General features: G+C 41.8%; 1 protein-coding gene across 1 annotated transcript in view; it reads left to right on the top strand.

Annotated features, from left to right (window-relative positions):
* Window positions 1-19,891, top strand: part of GLIPR1 (GLI pathogenesis related 1) — a 38,146-nt gene extending 18,255 nt beyond the window's left edge. The window contains exons 3-6 of the mRNA XM_052640869.1: window positions 7,114-7,226; window positions 16,765-16,850; window positions 19,620-19,646; window positions 19,746-19,891. Of these exons, the coding sequence (XP_052496829.1) occupies window positions 7,114-7,226; window positions 16,765-16,850; window positions 19,620-19,646; window positions 19,746-19,891 (372 nt within the window). The remainder of the gene's footprint in view (window positions 1-7,113; window positions 7,227-16,764; window positions 16,851-19,619; window positions 19,647-19,745) is intronic.
* Window positions 19,892-20,438: the final 547 nt, after the last annotated feature.

Raw genomic sequence — 20,438 nt, forward strand, 5'->3', positions numbered from 1 at the left:
CCAAACCTTCCCTGTTCATCTCATGTAGGAAGTGTTACTCACTAAGTCGTGTCTGACTCTTTGCAACCCCATGGACTGTGGTCTGCCAGGCTCCTCTGCCCATGCGGTTTTCCAGGCAAGAACACTGGAGTGGGTTGCCGTGCCCTTCTCCAGGGGATCTTCTTGACCCAGGGACCAAACTCTGCAGGCAGATTCTTCACCATCGGAGCCACCACAGAAGCTTCATCTTATGAAGTCTATAAATGTTAAACAAAGGGGAAACAAAATAACCCTAGAAAGAATTTGCCTGTATCTTTGAGAGGCAAGTGTCCTCTTGGGTCTTCTCAGAAACTTTATTTCTACTGTCTTTTTAATGGAAATTTTAGAAAGGGTAAAATAATTTAGAAGTTGGCTTGTCCAAGGTAATTAAAAGTTGCTTTTTCTACAGATATTAATATTTAGCCATCTATCCAAGTGAGCCTGACTTGGTTCCTCTGTGAGAACCCCAGTTTTAATCCAACCTTATTATAAACTAATGGGCTTTATATTACTGTACCTGACTCAGGATTGAAATAAGAACTGAGGCCTCACTGTATGTATATGCCTGTATGCGTCTTTGTTTTTGTTTTTTTTAGTCACATTGCCACAGTTAATTTGAGTTACAGGTTCACGTGAACTGGGAAATATTTAATATTAAATTAGTACCTAGTATTAATGTTTAAGTTTGCTGATCTAATAGTAATAATATAGAGATGTCTTGAGTCATCAACATGTTAAATACAATGTTAAGTATAATACTTTCATTGTGCCTAGGTTTAACATAAATAAAATATATCTGTTAGAGATATGTCAGCCAAAATATACCTCAGTGTGGAAAAAACTTTAAGAAAACTAAGATATGTGTTTTCAGTAGGCCTTTTGTGATCCCAGGAATGGCAGCATGCCAGGCTTCCCTGTCCTTCACTGTCTCCCAGAGCTTGCTAAAACTCATGTCCATTAGATCAGTGATGCCATCCAACCATCTCATCCTCTGTCGTCCCCTTCACCTGCCCTCAATCTTTCCCAGCATCAGGGTCTTTTCCAATGAGTTGGCTGTTTACGTCAGGTGGCCAAAGTATTGGAGCTTCAGCTTCAACATCAGTCCTTCCAATGAATATTCAGGACTGATTTTCTTTAGGATGGACTGGTTGGATCTCCTTGAAGTCCAAGGGACTCTCAAGAGTCTTCTCCAGCATGACATTCTGAAAGCATCAATTCTTCAGTGCTCCGCCTTCTTTATGGTCCAACTCCCACATCCATACATAACTACTGGAAAAATCATGGCTTTCACTATATGGATCTTTGTTGGCAAAGTGATGTCTCTGCTTTTTAATTTGCAGTTTAGGTTTGTCACAGCTTTTCTTCCAAGAAGAAAGCGTATTTTAATTGTGCAGCTGCAGTCACCATCTGCAGTGATTTTGGAGCCCAAGAAAATGAAACTCATCAAGTTTCCACTTTTTCCCCTCTGTTTTCCATGAAGTGATGGGACTGGATGCCTTGATCTTAGTTTTTTGAATGTTGAGCTTTAAGCCAACTTTTTCACTCTCCTCTTTCACTTTCATCAAGAGGCTTTTTAGTTCTTCTTCACTTTCTGCCATAAGGGTGGTGTCACCTGCATATCTAAGGTTGTTGACGTTTCTCTTGCAATCTTATTTCCAGCTTGTGCTTCCTCCAGCCCTGCATTTCATATGATGTACTCTGCTTATAAGTAAATTAGCAGGGTGGCAGTATACAGCCTCAACATGCTCCTTTCGCAGTTTTGAACCTGCCCATTGTTCCACGTGTGGTCCTCACTGCTGCTTCTTGACTGCGTGCAGGTTTCTCAGGAGGCAAATAAGGTGGTCTGATATTCCCATTTCTTTAATAATTTTCCACAGTTTGTTGTGATGCACACAGTTAAAGGTTTTAACATAGTCAATGAAGCAGAAGTAGATGTTTTTTCTGGAATTGCCTTGCTTTTTCTATGATCCAGCAGATGTTGGCAACTTGATCCCTGGTCCCTCTGCCTTTTCTAAATTCAGCTTGTACATCTAGGTCGTCTTGGTTCATGTATTATTGAAGCCTGGTTAACAAATAAGTATTATCCAAGCCCCATTGTCAATTGATCAAATGTTTAACCATGACTTTTAAGTCTTCTGTTATTAAGATACTTTTGTACTCTGATGATGTACAGAAAGGGCTTCCTTATCAAGGAGATTCACAGGAAGGCTATAGAAATAATTCTAGCAGTTCCACATTAAAATGATGACTATTTGAGGATTCCCGCCCATACAGATTGTAACAAAGGAGCTGTCCTGCCCCCGGCACCCCTAGACCAGGTATCCTGAGATTTTTGCTCCCTGACAGGCAGGGACACTGTACTCAGGCTTGAAGCAATTACAGAAGGTAGATCTTCACCCTTCTGTTTCCCATAAAAATATGTGAATAAAATCTGAGGGGAGAAATGACACAGAAGGAAAGGGGACAGGGCACAATCTTGGAAAGAATCACATAACCCAAGGACATTACATAGTCTACATACAAGCAAATAGGTCCAGGATGGTGGGCTCGTCAGTCCCCACTAGACCTTGCACCTCAATATACACTCCTACTCTTTGTAACACAACAGCAAGCTAAGTGATGAGTGGGTGGAGGCCCGATTAAATGTAAAGAAACAGAACTATACGTTTCAGGATCTCTCTAGATATCTACAACTTAAAAATAAGTGATGAGAGGGTTTTGTACATGGTCAGTCAGGATTGACTATGGTTTAAAACAAGTTTGAGTAAATGAAACTATAAGCGAATATAAAATATAAATTGGCTTCTCTCTCTTAGACAAGTTTTCTGACAGTGCTAAACTGCCTTTTGACAACAGAGTTTAAGCTTATTTAATCTGTATTTGCCTTGAAAATATTTTATTGTTGCTTTGGTTCAGTTTCACAGCAACCCATGGTCCAGTTATATTTTAACATGTTACTTGCTGCTCCTTTGACAAGGCTTCCCAAATCAAATTATAATAAACTTGATAATAAAGTTATAATAAAGTTAGCTGAACTCCAGCTAACTTTGGGGGGGCTTCAAAGGGGTCTCTGAGGGATCCAAAGGGAGATATTAAACTAATAGGTTCATATGGTATCTTCAACTAGAAGGGAAGTGTTATGAAATAAATAATAAGCTCTAAGTTATATTATATGGTAAATGGTACAGATATTCTAGAGAGTATATGGAATTCCTCAGAATTTGATATGTCCTGATAGAATATCATGAGCCATAATTGTAGTTATGAAGGTGCTCTAAGTCATAGCAGTAATCGGATTTAAACTTAACCTTCCTTTAAGTCTTTTGTTACTATACACAGTTATGGTTTCACTCTGATGCCTTTGTAAAAATGCCTCCTCTTCAAGAAAATTTATGAAAAGGACTTTCAGATAAATACAAGTTTCTAACTTTCAGAAAATAATACTGAACTGAATAAAAAATAAATAAATTGAAGTAATCTAATGAGAAACCGAATGACTTCATAAAGCTGTTAACAAAAGGGATTAGTTACATACAACTGAGTAAACTGGTAATCTGGTTGTAATTTTTATGGTCTCTATCTCAAAGGATTACTGGTTTAAATGTGTTTTCCAGGTGTAAGAAAAAAACTCCTCCTTCAATTAATCATAAATAGTTTGGTAGACCATGCCTTTTGGAACATTCACTTTTTCTCTCTGCCTGGTTGATCCTGCCAGTAACATATACTTGTCTCAAAGATTAAACTGTGCCTAGGCGTGCATGGCCAGTACAATGAAACTGCAGACAGCTCAATAAATCGGTTATGGTGGTTATTGTAACTAGATTATAACTGGCTATACTAATCATTGGTTAAATCTGTTCTCTGTTTTCCAATCCTGCTTTGTGACTCTGTGCTGCCCTATGTCGTCAGCCTTATATCCTGTCTAATCTGTAAGATTGTGTCTCTTACAGTAACCAGTGTGTCAAGCAGGCCTCCAACAAAACTTCTATGACTAAGCACTTTTGAAGAAATAATGGTAATAGGGTGAAACTAGATATGGAAAGAAGCAACAGGAGAAAATATCTCCTGGATTATAGTTAGACACAACCCAGAGAATTTTAATTATTGATGGGGCCTGGTTCAAAACTTAACACCTAGAGTGACATAGCAAGAATATTTTGACTGAACTGGGATGAGCCGCCCAATGCCACGGGACAAAAGTTGATCATGAAATGTTTCCCAGATAATGGTCACTCATGACCAAGAGGGGAAGACCTGAGAGACGGAGTCAGCGATTGCAGCCCTTTCATGGGAGCCAGGAAGCCCTGGGAAAGGGGAATGCCTGCCTCCTGGCAGTCCTGAGACGGCAGCCACTCCAACCACTCCCTGTGGTGAACCTCGAGGATACACTGCGAAAGCAGAATGACAGGCCCCCCAGGTAGCTAAGATGTACAAAATAGGATTTAATGAGCCCCGACTCTTCATCTTCCCATGCATAGCAAAGCACTAAATTTCCTAACTTGAGATGCCCTCTTACGTTTGAAGTTCAGTATTTCTAAGCGTACAGGCATAAAGTAGGCACTTTTCCGAGAGGAGCAGAGGAAGACAGGTCTCATCATTTAAAAACCCCAGCACCAAAGGGGGCCGTTTTGCTTGTCAGACGGGGGCACTCCCAGGAAGATCCATCTGACAAGCAAAACGGCCCCCTTCCTCCCCCAGGACTGCGGGGTGCACAGTGAAAGGCGGGAGTTGTAACCCAGAAGGCGAGTTCTATGTTTACACTGGGCCTGCTTCTGTGAGTCTCACCCTGTTTTAGTTATTAGAAACACACACCCTGGCCTGCCTCAGGGAGATCGCCTAAGCCAGCAGCCCGGGAAGGACTGTTGCTGCTCACTCCTGTCTGACTCTTTGTGACCCCTTGGACTGCTAGACCACAAGGAAGGGAAACTAGCACGTTGCCCTGCCTGAGGCTCGCCATCCTAGGGGACGTTTGCAAGAACTGAATAGTCTTTTTACTTTGTTTCCTCACCTCCTCTATATCTCTGATCCATAAAAGAACCTGGCAACCAGGCCATGACAAGATAGCTCTTTTGAGGGGCTAGCCTGCCATCTGCTCTCAGCTGGCTCCCCCATTAAAGTCTCTTCCTTGCCTCAACCCTTTATCTCTCGGATTCATTGGCCTGTTGTGTGGCAAGCAGAGTGAGGTACGACTGGTAACATATATATGTAAAAATAATTCCAAATGCAATTTGGTATCACTGTAGAAAGGAGTGCATTTAATTGCTAGCTTATCTCCAGTTACTAGATTTTTTAAATACTTCAGATACTTTCTTCTTTAGGTTTCTACTACAGCAAACAGTGTCAGGATAAGCTGTATACATTTGTGGCAGAATGCAAAATGAAAATGTGGATGCCCTTTCTCAAAAACTGGGGGGAAAGTGCCGCTAAAAATGCTTTAATGTGTGACAGCACCGAATTACACCAAGCACAGGGCCCTTCTGATGATGGGGTCCAGTGGGATGGCACGGTCCTGCTCCCGGCGGCTGGCCCTGTTCTTGGTCTCCCTCCTAGGTCACTGCTTTTCCTTCTTTCTTTCTCTCATGCTGTCACTTACATGTATACCCCTGGCCATCTGATGGGCATCTCAGGAGCAACAGAAGCTGAACACAACCCCTTGTCCCTGTTCCTACCTACTTCCTTCTTTGTTAATTTTCCTCCTCTTGGTAAATGTTGTTTAGACCCAAACATTAACTTCATTTTTGTCCTCCTCTCTTACCCCACTCTCAATGCAAAAGCAAATTCTTTCAGCTTTACCGAGAAGATGAAGCATGTGTGGTGTGTTGTGCTAAGCAAGCATCAGTCGTGTCTGACTCTTTGCAGCCCTGTGGACTGCCAGGCTTCTCTGTCTATGGGGATTTTCCTGGCAAGAGTACTGGAATGGGTTGCCTGCCGTGCCCTCACCCAGGGGATCTTTCCGACCCAGGGATCCAACCGTCTCCTGGCATTGGCAGTAAGCCCCACCTGGTGAACCTGGTTAATTCCAGGAAACCCCACTACCGGCAGCCAAGTGGGAGTCACCATCTGCTCTCTCCAGGGCCAATGAAGCAGCCTCCCAAACCCCCCTGCTCTTTTCACCCTTGATCTTCTCAGTCCCTTTAGTATGTGACAGCCAGCGGGCCTTTTTGAGACTTGGTAAAGGGCTGTCCCTCCCTCCACTGCAAGACTCCCCGGGCACTGCCTCTGTCTCTGACCTCCCAGCCTGCCGCTCGCCCCAGCCTTCATCCTGCCGCCCTTGCATACCCGCATTCTCGGTCCCAAGGCCTCTGCCCCCAGGCTCCCGCTGCACCGTCCGCTCCTCCTCCAGCCTTTAGTTCTTCTGTGCTGCCTCTTCCCCACTCCGGCCGCAGCTCAAAGGCCTCCTCCACACTCCAGAGACAGCTTCCCTGCAGCGGAAGCCCCTTCCTCCCCAGCAGCCACACTCTATCCTGTTATCCTGCTTTATTTCCTCATTGCACTAGCTGTCAGAATGTCTTACTGTTTCTCTGCATATTTCACACACGCGTACATGCACACACACACGCACGATTTGTTTCCAACCAAATTCTGACTGCGTACCACTTCCCTGGTAGGAACTGCTTTATCTCACTAGAGTTAATGTACCTCACCATGTTTCAGTTCAGTTCAGTTCAGTCGCTCAGTCCTGTCCGACTCTTTGCGACGCCATGAACTGCAGCACGCCAGGCCTCCCTGTGTTTGCTGCTCTGCTGCTGCTAAGTCGCTTCAGTCGTGTCCGACTCTGTGTGACCCCTGAGACAGCAGCCCACCAGGCTCCCCCGTCCCTGGGATTCTCCAGGCAAGAACACTGGAGTGGGTTGCCATTTCCTTCTCCAATGCATGAAAGTGAAAAGTGAAAGGGAAGTCGCTCAGTCATGTCCGACTCTGAGCGACCCCGTGGACTGCAGCCTACCAGGCTCTTCCGTCCATGGGATTAGCCAGGCAAGAGTACTGGAGTGGGGTGCCATTGCCTTCTCCTCCCTGTATTTAGGAAGGCCTAATCATACTTACGTGTTCATTTGATTGTCTCTCCTCTTCATATCAGTCCGCATTTTCTTTCAGGTTGTCTGGGCAGATAGTTACAAAGTTGGCTGTGCAGTACAGTTTTGTCCTCGAGTTTCTGGCTTCCAAGGTCTTCTCAATGCAGCACATTTTATATGCAACTACGGACCACCGTAAGTGCTGAAATTTATTACTTTTTGGAAAAAAGAACTATTTTAGAAGTATTTATCTTCATTAAATAGATACAGAAAATAGATCTGGCTAATATAATAAAGTGTAAAAGAGAAACTGTATGTTGCCCATTAATTCCTCTGTCCAGTTTTCTTTGTGTATCTGCTTGTGGGTGTGTGTATAACACCTTTATAAACACTATGTAAGTGCACACACAGAAACACATATGTACAAGGGTAGCAAGCCTCAAATGTTTTCAGGGACATAGATTAATTGGATATGGTAATAATACCACAAGATGGGAAGATGTTCTCTAATGTTCTACTATATTAATTATAAATTTCTCAAAACAAACAAAAAAACCCACTCTGAATTGAACTCCTCAATCTGTATAACGTATTCACTTACTTTTGACAGTTTCGTTTTTGAAAGACATAATTCTTCTCCATTTGAAAACTGGGAAGACAAATGACATCTCCCCCAACTTCCTTTAAATGTATGTGTGTATTCTTTTGCATCATATGCAAACTTAGAAAGCAGAGATCATAAAGGAAGTGCACGCTTTTCTAGTTTTTACTTACGAGTATGTATGGACATTTTCCGTGGCACTGAAGGTTTTAATGGATTACGGTAATTAAAACCAATGAGGTAATAACTGTATAAAGCTCACTGTGTGCTAAGCACTGTTTTAAGCGCTTCACCTATATTAAAGGTATTTAATCTTCGTAAAGAGTCTGTGATATAGGTTCTACTCTTACCCCCTGTTTTGCAGATAAGACAGCTGAGGCCCTGACATAGTGACTGGCCTGCACAGTTAGTGAATGTCACAGCTGGACTGTGACTTGGGAGGTCTGGCTCGAGTCTGTTTGTTAGGAACAGCTCACCCTATTGAAGAACTGAGATTGTTCCGTGTGTTTTCTTTTACTTATTTATTTTTACTGAAGTCTAGTTGATTTACATTATCGTTAGTTTCAGGCATACAGCACATTCAGTTTTATGTATACGTAGATTTTCTTTTTCAAATTCTTTCCTCTTACAGAGAGAGAGATATAAATAATATTGAGTCTAGTCCCATGTGCTGTACAATAGGTCTTAGTTGATTATCTATTTTATATACATGCATGCTGCGATTCATGGGGTCGCGAGGAGTCAGACACGACTGAGCGACTGAACTGAACTGAACTGATGTATTATTATATGTATTATATCTACGTAATATCTACTTTATATTTTATATGTAGTAGTCTCTATGTGTCAGTCCCAAACTCTTAACTTATCCCTCCCCCATTCCTTTCCCTTTGGTGGCTATAAGGTTATTTTCTATTATCTTTGGGTCTAGAAATAGGTACCATTCTTTTTATTCCACATGTAAGTGATATCACATGACATTTGCCTTTGTCCGGCTTACTTTGCTTAGTGTGATAACCTCCAGGTCCATCCCTGTTGCTGCAAACAGCATTATTTCATTCTTTTTTTATGACCGAGTAATAATCTATGGGTTGTTTCCATGTCTTGGTTATTGTAGATAGTAATGCTATGAACATTAGGGTGCATGTGTCTTTGAATTAGAATTTTCTTGGGTTATATGCCCTGGAGTGGGATTGCAGGATCAAATGGCAACTCTACTTTTAGTTTTTCAAACGAATCTCCTTACTGTTCTCCATAGTGGCTGTACCAACTTACATTCTCATCAACAGTGTAGGAGGGTTACATTTTCTCTACAGCCTCTCCAATCTTTATTACTGGTAGACATTTTAGGATGGCCATTCTGACTGGTGTGAAGTGACACTTCATTGTAGTTTTGGTTTTCATTTCTCGGATACAAATGTGTTGAGCATATTTGCGTGTGATGTTGAGGATCTTCATGTGCCATTTGGCCATCTGTATGACTTCTTTTGAGAAATGTTTATTTAGATCTTCTGCCCATTTTGTAATTGGGTTGTTTGTTTTGGTGTGTTCGTTTGTGTTTATACTGAGTTGTATGAACTGTTTCTTTATTTTTGAAATTAATCCCTTGTCAGGTTCATCATTTGCAATTATTTTCTCCTATTCCATAAGTTGTCTCTCTGTTTGTGATTCGCTATGCAGACGATTTTGGGTGTCTCCTGAGGAGGTACAGGTCAGCAGTGGACTGCCACAGGGGCAGGGGCTCTGGGTGCAGCAGGCCTGGGTATGGCATAAGCCCTCTTGGAGGAGCTCGCCATTAACCCACCAAAGAGCCACCAGAACTTACACAGGACTGGGGAAACAGACTCTTGGAGGGCACAAACAGAACCTTGTGCACCAGGACCCAGGAGAAAGGAGCAGTGACCCCACAAGAGACTGACCCAGACTTGCCAGTGCATGTCCAGAGTCTCCGGTAGAGGGGTGGGTTAACAGTGGCCTGCTGCAGGGTCAGGGGCACTGAGTGTAGCAGTGCATTTTGGGGACCTTCTGAAGGAGGTCACCATTATCTTCATTACCTCCACCATAGTTTGGCCTCAGGTCAAATAACAGGGAGGGAACACAGCCCCACCCTTCAATAGAAAATTGGATTAAAGATTTACTGAGTGTGTCCTACCCATCAGGACAAGACCCAGTTTCCCCCTCAGTCAGTCTCTCCCATCAGGGAGCTTCCATGAGCCTCTTATCCTCTCCATCAGAGGGCAGATAGACTGAAAACCACAATCACAGAAAACCAACCAATCTGATCACATGGACCACAGCCTTGTCTAACTCAATGAAACTATGAGCCATGCCATGTAAGGCCACCCAAGATGGACAGGTCATGGTGGAGAGTTCTGACAAAACGTGGTCCAGTGGAGAAGGGAATGGCAAATCACTTCAGTATTCTTGCATTGAGAACCCCATGAACAGTATGAAAAGGCGAAAAGATAGGACACTGAAAGATGAACTCCCAAGGTCAGTAGGCATCCAGTATGCAACTGGAGATCCCTGGAGAAGTAACTCCAGAAAGAATGAAGAGACGGAGCCAAAGCAAAAACACCCAGTTGTGGATGTGATTTGTGATGAAAGTAAGTCCAATGCTGTCAAGAGCAAGAGCAATATAAATAGGACCATGGAATGTTAGGTCCATGAATCATGGCATATTGGAAGTGGTCAAACAAGAGATGGTAGGAGTGAACATTGACATTTTAGGAATCAGAGAAATAAAATGGACTAGAATGGCTGAATTTAACTCAGATGACCATTATATCTACTACTGTGGGAAAGAATCCCTTAGAAGAAATGGAGTAGCCATCATAGTCAAAAGAGTCCGAAATGCATTACTTGGATGCAATCTCAAAATGACAGAACGATCTCTTTTCATTTCCAAGGCAAACCATTCAATATCACAGTAATCCAAGTCTATGCCCTGACCAATAAAGATGAAGAAGCTGAAGTTGAACGGTTCTATGAAGACCCATAAGACCTTCTAGAACTAACACCCAAAAAAGACATCCTTTTCATTATAGGGGACTAGAATGCAAAAGTAGGAAGTTAAGAAATACCTGGAGTAATGGGAAAGTTTGGCCTTGGAGTACAGAATGAAGCAGGGCAAAGGCTAATAGAGTTTTGCCAAGAGAATGCACTGGTCATAGCAAACACCCTCTTCCAACAACACAAGAGAAGACTCTACACATGGACATCACCAGATGGTCAATACCGAAATCAGATTGATTGTATTCTTTGCACCCAAAGATGGAGAAGCTCTATACAGTCAGCAAAAACAAGACCGGGAGCTGACTGTGCCTCAGATCTGCTGCTGCTGCTGCGTCGCTTCAGTCATGTCCAACTCTGTGCTACCCCATAGATGGCAGCCCACCAGGCTCCCCCGTCCCTGGGATTCTCCAGGCAAGAACACTAGAGTGGGTTGCCACTTCCTTCTCCAATGCATGAAAGTGAAAAGTGAAAGTGAAGTCTTTCAGTCGTGTCTGACTCTTAGCGACCCCATGGACTGCGGCCCACCAGGCTCCTCCGTCCATGGGATTTTCCAGGCAAGAGTACTGGAGTGGGGTGCCATTGCCTTCATGAACTCCTTATTGCCAAATTCAGACTTAAATTGAAGAAAGTAGGGAAAACCACTAGACCATTCAGATATGACCTAAATCAAATCCCTTATGACTAAACAGTGGAAGTGACAAATAGATTCAAGGGATTAGATCTGATAGATCTCCTGAAGAGCTACAGATGAAGGTTCATAACGTTGTACAGGATGCAGTGATCAAAACCATCCCCAAGAAAAAGAAATGCAAAAAGGCAAAATGGTTGTCTGAGGAAGCCTTACAACCAGCTATGAAAACAAGGAAAGCAAAAGGAAAAGGAGAAAAAGAAAGATATGCCCACTTGAATGCAGAGTTCCAAAGGACAGCAAGGAGAGATAAAAAAGCCTTCCTCAGTGATCAATGCAAAGAAATAGAGGAAAACAACAGAATGGGAAAGACTAGAGATCTCTTCAAGAAAATTAGAGATACCAAGGGAACATTTCATGCAAAGATGGGCACAACAGAGATAGAAATGGCATGGACCTAACAGAAGCAGAAGATATTAAGAAGAGGTGGCAAGAATACACAGAACTATACAAAAAAGATCTTCATGACCCAGATAATAATAATAACCTCTTGTTAATGGTTGTTCAGCTAGTTGCAATTTTGTTGTTTTCGCAGGAGGAGAGATGAGTGCATGTCCTTAATAATAAGGTACAAAAGTGAGTTCTCTTGGTTTAAACTCACTTTTCTTGATTTCAGAGATATAAACAATACTAAGTTGTAAAACTTGTAAGCAAATTCATATTTGGGCTTCCCTGGTGGCTCAGATGGTGAAGAATCTGCCTGCAGTGTGGAAGACCTGGGTTCGATCCCTGGGTTGGGAAGATCCCCTGGAGGAGGGCATGGCAACCCATGCCAGTATTCTTTCCTGGAGAATCTCCATGGGCAGAGGAGCCTGGTGGGATACAGTCCACGTGGTTGCAAAGAGTTGGACACAACTGAGTAAGCACAGCACAGTACATAATGTTTCTACGAACACTGAGTAACATTCATTTATTCATACAAATAAAAGCACATATTCACTCAATTATTCAATAAATATGTGTTCACTCAACTTCATAGGACAACAAGCCAGACACAGTCCCTGCCCCTTTGGAGTTTATTGTCTGTGGCATTCAGACAATGAAAGTACAGATGAAATAACTGCATGAGGATAGGAGCCATGCTGGAAATAGAAATAATGCTGTAATTGACACTGAGTAGGCAGGGCCCTTGTTTGAGATAAAATGCTCAGGGAAGGGCTTTCTGCAATATATTTAAGCTTAGGCATAAAGAGTGAGAAGGAACCAGGCACGTGGAGAATCTCAGAAACAGTTAGATATTCAGTCATGAAAACAAAAGACCAGCTCCTGCGGAAAGGATGAGAGAAGAGAGAGAGACCAGGGCGCTTGGCCCGTGAATGCGATGAAGCTGGGGGAGGAGGCAGCGCAGATCCCCCAGGGCCTTGTAGGCCTCTGCAGGTTGGCTTGACCCACCCACGAGCTGAAGCCATCCAGGTGTTTTAAGCAGAAGGTGACAAGACTTGCCTTAAATGTGGAGCTCACTGGGCATGCCTGTGGGGAAAGGACTGGAAGGTGAGTGGAGGGCAGCCCAGGGACCAGTGAAGAGGGTCGTCGTGTCCATCTGAGCCTGTTCTTCCTTCTCTACACAAGAACTGCCATGTAATTCTGAAAAGCCGAGTCCCTCCCCAGCGTTTCTGAAATTCCCTCAGAATGGGCTCTGGGCGCTCAGCTCTGCAGTCCTGCCCTCGGCCCCCTTCCACTGCCTCGCCCGGGTCGACTCCTCCCCTCCCGGTCGCCTCGGCTCTCCCCGATCTGCAGCGTCCTGAACGGACTCTTCTCCGTCACTGTGGGCCCCACCTCCACGCAGATGGCTGAGGAGCCGATTACACCACAGAAGTGGAAGCAAGCGCCTCCGTAGGCAGACGGTACAGGACCCAGCGTCCTTTGGCCATCACTGCCTTGGGGACTGTTACTCATCTCTGAGCTTTTCTTTATAAAGATCTTTCTTTCCTCTTCACCAGAGTCCCAGGGCCCCAACCCTCAGGCAACCAGGGGAACACGGAAACCTCCTACTTCTCCATTGGGCAGAATACGTAGGCTCCCTTGTCTCTTTTTATAAAATTTTACTTTATTGACATATAGTTGATTTACAGTGTTGTGTTAGTTTCCGGCATACAGCAGTGATTCCGTTGTTCAGCCGCTAAGTCACGTCTGACTCTTGCAGCCCTGTGGTCTGCAACCTGCCACGTTCTTCTATGAACCTACATCTCTCACCCTGGCAGGTGGATTCTTTACCACTGAGCCACCAGGAAGCCCAATTCAGTTATACGTATAAAATAGTTTGATTTGCTAATCCCAAACTCCTAATCCACCCCTCCCCCACCTTATCCTTTGGCAGCCACAAGTTTGTTCTCTATATTTCTGTTTTGTAGATAAATTTGTGTCATATTTTAGATTTCACATTTATATGATGGCATATTGTATTTGTCTTTCTTACTTCACCTAGCATAATTATTAGCTCTATCCATGTTGCTACCAATAGCATTATTTCATTCTTTTTTATGGCCAGTTATATTCCATATATATATATATAGGGCTTATATTGGGCTTCCCTCATAGCTTAGTTGGTAAATAATCTGCCTGCAGTGCAGGAGACCTGGGTTCGATTCCTGGGTCGGGAAGATCCCCTGGAGAAGGAAATGGCAACCCACTCGTTTTCTTGCCTGGAGAATCCCATGGACAGAGGAGCCCGGCGGGCTACAGTCCATGGGGTCGCAAGAGTCAGACACAACTTAGCGACTAAACCACCACCATATTCCATATATATTCCCTTTACTTCACACCCTCTCCAGCATTTGTTACTTGTAGCCATTCTGACCAGTGAGGTGGCACTTCACTACAGTTTTGATTTACATCTCTCAGCAGCAGCAGCAGCAGCAGCAACAGTAATGAGTGATGTTGAGCATCTTTTCATGTGCCTGTTGGCCATTTGCATATCTTCTTTGGATTAGTGTCTATTTAGATCTTCTATCCATTTTTTGATTGATTTGTTATTGAGCGGTATGAGCTATTTGTATATTTTAGAAATTAAGCCTCGTGGGTCACACCATTTGCACCTATTTTCTCCCAATTTATAGGTTGTCTTTTCATTTTATCTGTGGTTTCCCTTTGCTGTGCCAAAGCTTATAAGTTTGATTAGGTTCCGTTTGTTTATTTTTGCTTTTATTTCTATTGCACAGAGTCTGTAGGTCTCTTGGTCTTAATCATTGCCTTCTAGACAAAATCCAGGTCTTTGCAGAACATTTTTTTTCCCAAGGTGAATTCTGCCATTTCACTGCAAGTCACAACTGCCTTACTTTTGGCTTGTTTTTGAAGTAGCAATTTTTTCCTCTTCTTAATAGTACGGAATGCACAATTAAACAAAGTATGTAGTAGTATAAGTGATGGCATTAAAAACATTCTAGAATTTAACTCAAAGAGTACTGTGCTTTTTAACACTGAAAGATATCCCAAGGACTAATGTCTATTTTGGGTATCTTCCATAGCTGTTATCAGAACCTCTACTATATTTCTTAGACTATTTTCTACAGTATCGAGTAAGCGGGGGCGAAATTTAATTTCTGAAACAACCTAAATTAACTTGGAGCCAAAGAATTTGAACATGTATTTTAAGTCGGAATTGAGGTGTTAGTAAAAAGTAATGTCTTTAAAGGGGGAAGTTCTTAACTTCAAAAATAAATGTATAGCATTAGAGGATAGGAGTCCATGAATTTGAATTAGAAAAACGTTACATCTTTTTCATTAACTTCTATAGAAAATAATATTTTTTATGAATTAACATTCCAGTCACATCAGCAATACTTATGACTGGACAGCACTACTTGTGTCTTTATAAATGTCAGATATCTCATATCACATTCTAGTTGTTGTTCTCTCAAAATATAGTTTGTATTCATCACTAAAATTAGTTAATTATTAGACTCCCTGCTGTGCTGTGCTAAGTTGCATCAGTCGTGTCCAACTCCTTGCGACCCCGTGGATTGTAGCCCACCAGGTTACTCTGCTCATGGGATTCTCCAGGCAAGAATACTGGAGTGGATTGCCATTTCCTTCTCCAGGGGATCTTCCCGGCCCAGGGATCAAACCCCTATCTCTTACGTCTCCTGCCCTGGCAGGTGGGTTCTTTACCACCAGAGCCACCTGGGATACCAGACTCCTTGCTAGCTCTGATCTAATACACAGAGAAGTATGTTTGTATATCACAAGTATTAACAGGTTAATAATTATTTCAATATAATTGGCTTACTTTGTAATCCTATGAATTTTATTTTAGCTATTTTAAAACTGTTTCGAGAAAGAACCTATAGGCTCCACCAGGCTGCCAAAGGGTCCATGACACGACAAAGTCAAGAACGCCTTTCCAAAAGCAGAGTTCCAAAAAAAGATTAGTGCAATGGCAAGTTCATTGAAATAAATGTACAGCCGCTTATCATTACTACTCTGAAGTTATTTATGGAGATGTAAATTGCTTGGATATTATTTCACTTTCTAAGCTGATCCTGGTCAGTTACTTAACAGAGTGTTAAGCTATGGGAATTAAAAAAATTAGTATTTTCCCCATTGGGTTATTGTGAAGATTGATTCATTCAAGGACACTTAGAACAGTGCCTGGTACATGAGTATTTGGTAATTACTATGTTATCAATGTCACATCTCTTATGTGAAAACAAATTGCACTTTAGGAACTCCCTCATAGCTCTTGTTATTTTCTTTTGGAAGATGCTTACCCCAGCCAAAAGGCTCCTATCCAATAATAACCATGGAGGTTTGCTGGACTGAGAACAAAAATGTGGGTCATGAGAGCTTCTCTAAGATGGACAGTTTTATGGGTGGCAGTGATCACACAGGCCAGACATTAACTAGAGAGAACATTTCGTTAAAATCAAACCTAGGTCTCATTGCCTCTGATATCTGTACATTGTGGTTTTTGGCAACTTAATCTTTGAGCTGTAGTTTCCTTACCTATAAAACAGAAATAAAAATAACTTTCTCCCAGAGTTGTCTCAGGAATTAACTGAGATGATTAAGACAAAGGTTCCTAAACACAGGCACTTAGAATGAATTTGGCAAATATTAGCAGGCTTCCATTTCTGCTTCCCTCTCTCCACTTCTCTCATCAATCTTCTGAATTTGTGGACTTCAATCCTAGGATTTAGCCAAAAAGAAGACAGTACTAAGCTGTGTCTGACTCTTGCGATCCCGTAAACCGCAGCCCGCCAGGCTCCTCTGTCCATAGGATTCTGCAGGAATCTACTGGAGTAGGTTGCCATTTCCTTCTCCAGGGGAACTTCCCAACCCAGGAATTGAACCCAGGTTTCCCACGTTGCAGACAGATGCTTTACCGACTGAGCTATGTGGGAAGTCCACTGTTTAGCCAAGGACCATGATAAACTGCAATGGGGGGCGGGGAGGACAGTTTTCCTAATGGATAGTTTTCTTCTTCTTCGCAGAGGCAATTACCCAACCTGGCCATATAAAAAAGGATCCCCGTGCAGTGCCTGCCCCAAGAGTGACAACTGTCTGGACAATCTTTGCAGTAAGTAAAAGAAACAGTCTACCAATAATACAATGTGTTCAAAACTCGTAACTTCCCAGAGATCAGTCCTGAATATTCACTGGGAGGACTGATGCTGATGCTGAAACTCCAAAAGTTTGCCCACCTGATGTGAAGAACTTACTCATTTGAAACGACCTTGATACTGGGAAAGATTCAAAGCAGGAGGAGACAACAGAGGATAAAATGGTTGGATGGTATCACTGACTCAATGGACATGAGTTTGAGTAAACTCCGGGAGTTGGTGATTCAGGACAGGGAAGCCCAGTGTGCTGCAGTCCATGGGGTCGCAAAGAGTTGGACAAGACTGAGCAACTGAACTGAAGAATGAAAACATTTGTTTTATCCTAATAGCTCTTTTCAGGAAAAGGGGCATCAGATAGCAATCAAAGCAATGACATACTGTCCTGGGAATGACTATATGTTCAAGAGAAATTTAAAGCAGCAAATATCCTTTATAGTTAGCACTAATCAGAAGAACAAATGACTCATTATGGGAAATTGTAGACCCAAGATTTGCTAATTTCTGCAAGATCAAAAAATGTAACAAAGTTAACCAAAATAATTCTGAATTGTGTTCAGGTAGAATTCTACCTGTCCAAAGCATTCAAGAATCAAATTTTCATCTACAGAACTGAATGAAATAAAAGTTGCAATGTAGCTCTTTTCACTAGTAAGACAACATTCAATGAGAAACAGTGTAGAAGGTCAATGAAGATAACTTTCCAAGGATGCTTTACATCACTTTAAAGTATTAATACACAGTTGGCTAAGAGTCCATTTATGTTTTCTGTTCCAGACACATTCCTTCCCATCTTAGTTTTTATTTTTTACTTTTTGACAAGGTGTGAAGGGAAACCTCAATGAAGCCATTACAGTTGTGCAAACCCTCTACTGCTTTTGAGCCTTTATCTGTAACCAGCTGAACCTCTCAGGACTGCAGGACTGGCGGGGGCGGCCGAAGCAGGAGGCTGGAATGGGCTGAGTTTAACAGCATACATTTTTGTTTGGCCAAAGTGTTCTATTGCTTACATGTTTTCAAAGTCCAATTCTTCTCAACTATTTGTTCCCTTCTTCCTGATTTGTATACATTAAATTCTCATTTTTACTCCAGCCATATAGCAACATTTGACCACCTTGCTGAGCCAGTTATTTCTCTGCAGTTCAACCACTTTTTCTGAGAATCTGGAACAAGTGCCTGGCACACACTTGATAAATATTACCTATTATCCCCAAGTTCATCCTCCCTCTAACCTCAAAACTTGTTTGCTTTGGTATTCTGGTAGCATCTTTATGCCCAAAGTTTTAGGTCATGTTTTTATGCTCAAACAATCCTCACAATGCTTCTTTAGAATCAGTGATGAGGACGATTATTTTAAATTATGTTAAGAGTAATTTTACTGCTGCTACTGGTTAACCGTCTTTCCCACTAGACTGAATTCCAAACAGACAGAAGTTATGCCTATCTAATTCACCTGTGTAACCAACTGAAGTGCCTAGTCTGGCTGACAAATGACCACTAATTTGACAGCAATTTTTTTTTAAATCATTCTATTTAAAAAATCTAGACGATTAGTAACAACAGCACCAGAACAATAACAAGAAGAAAACTTGTGGACTTTTAGCTTTTGATCTTGGAGATCTAGCTTGAAATGGTCTCTAATCTTGTGGGATAAAATTCAGAAATTTAAGACTGCAGTCCAACAATAATTAAAAACCCCTGGACTCTTAAGACAAAGGAAAACACAAGCTACCTTGCAGAGGGGTAAGGGTTGAAGGATAAAGGCTTTTATCTACCAGATTCCATCTCTGACAAATTACAGCAAACACTGGAGGGGAATAAAAACCTTTTCGTAAATACCAATGGAGGCCAAATTAGGATGGTTTTGCAAAATGCACTGGAATACCAATGGTACACAAGCTGATCTGAGCTAGTGCCTGTGCGTGGAGGATATCTGTTTCACTATTCAAGAGTTGGATGTTTAACAATTTCAAAAATATATATATGTAAGAAAAAATTTAAGTAGCACATCACACCTTGATTTCATGGAAGTGCGTGCCAAGAAAAGTTAAAGCAGCAGAAGCTTCGATGGCAGTTCACCACAGACAATGCCCAGTCACAGGTATGCTGGCCAGAGATGCTCACGAGCAGGCAGAGGATTCCACCACAGGAGTCCAGCTGCAGCTGGCCTGGAACCAGTGTAGAAAAGGTGTTTAACCATTCATAAAACAAATAAGAAGACTGTGGCAGATGTGGATTCTTTCCCCCAGGTCTTGGAATGTCAAGTGGAGAGGAGTAGTTATGACTTTGGATAGCCAAATGCCCTATTAATAAGTTAATGACAGACTAGAACAGATCAGAGGACACTCTTTACTACTAATTATAGGATTCTTCTTCTCAGGGAGAAACTTAATTTTCAGGAAAATATTTAACAAATTGCCCGCACTGATTATTACTAATACTTATTTTTAATTGCAATGTCTTATTTTTATTACATTTATCTGCTTATGTAAAATGAGTTTCCATTTACAGTAGTGGTATATAAAAAGTTTTATATAAACAAGATGATTTTAAAATATCACATTATTACAGTAAGTACAAAAAAACTTGAATAATTTACCTTTGAAAATCACTGCAGTAAAGCCAAAGCAACAGTAAATGGCTATAATTAAGAGACTTGGCTCTTAAAAAGAAAAGCCTCACCTGTACCTATTCTTTTAATTCTTGTTTTCTTTCTTCTGATTTTACAGTTAACCCACAACGAGACAAAGTGACACGTATGTATATAAACCTTAAATTGTTTAAGAGCTATGTGAGCTGTGTTACTGCATTATGGGGAACAACATTAATGAGTATATTTCATGTCTGTTTCACAGGTTATTCTATTCCAGACCGGCCGATATTTCCACGTGACAGATACACGTCTCTTTTTCTCTTAATTACTCCACCAATCCTAATACTGAGTGTTATAATTATCATTTGGGCCAAGGGCAAATATCCTCATTTATTTACTTGGAAATAATACAATCCAAGGAGGAAAAAAATCCTCATTCAAACATGGTGTTTTCTGTTTCAGTAACTACTGGGTGTATTTCTGATTTGCAGCAAACCCTTACTCAAAAGAATGGTTCATCTTTACATTCCACTTTTTAAGAAGCAGCACTGTTTCCAAGCTCCCACAGCTGTGACCTGCAATGAGTGAGCTCTATCCCCCGTACGCCTCAGCTTCTAAATATGTAAAGTGGCAAAACTAGATTTAGGTGAGTCTGAGACACCACACCGGCCCTCATGAGTAAACACACTTCTGAATAACCTGGTGCATGCTGCTCCAACTCTACGTATCTGGTTTTCCACGTTCTCTGGCAATTTGATATCTTATGGCTTACTACTTCCTCAAACATACTGGAATAGTAATTAAGGGAATTAATTTAAAAGGCCTTGCTTTTTTGGATTATGAATTAATTTTGGAACAAAATGTAAATGAGATTACATTAAAGCACTTCCTCAAAACCAAATGCTAGGACATGATAATATTTAAAGTCTGCTGCTAAGTCACTTCAGTCGTGTCC

This window comes from Budorcas taxicolor, chromosome 5, assembly GCF_023091745.1.
Source record: "Budorcas taxicolor isolate Tak-1 chromosome 5, Takin1.1, whole genome shotgun sequence".
Taxonomy (NCBI): Eukaryota; Metazoa; Chordata; class Mammalia; order Artiodactyla; family Bovidae; genus Budorcas; species Budorcas taxicolor.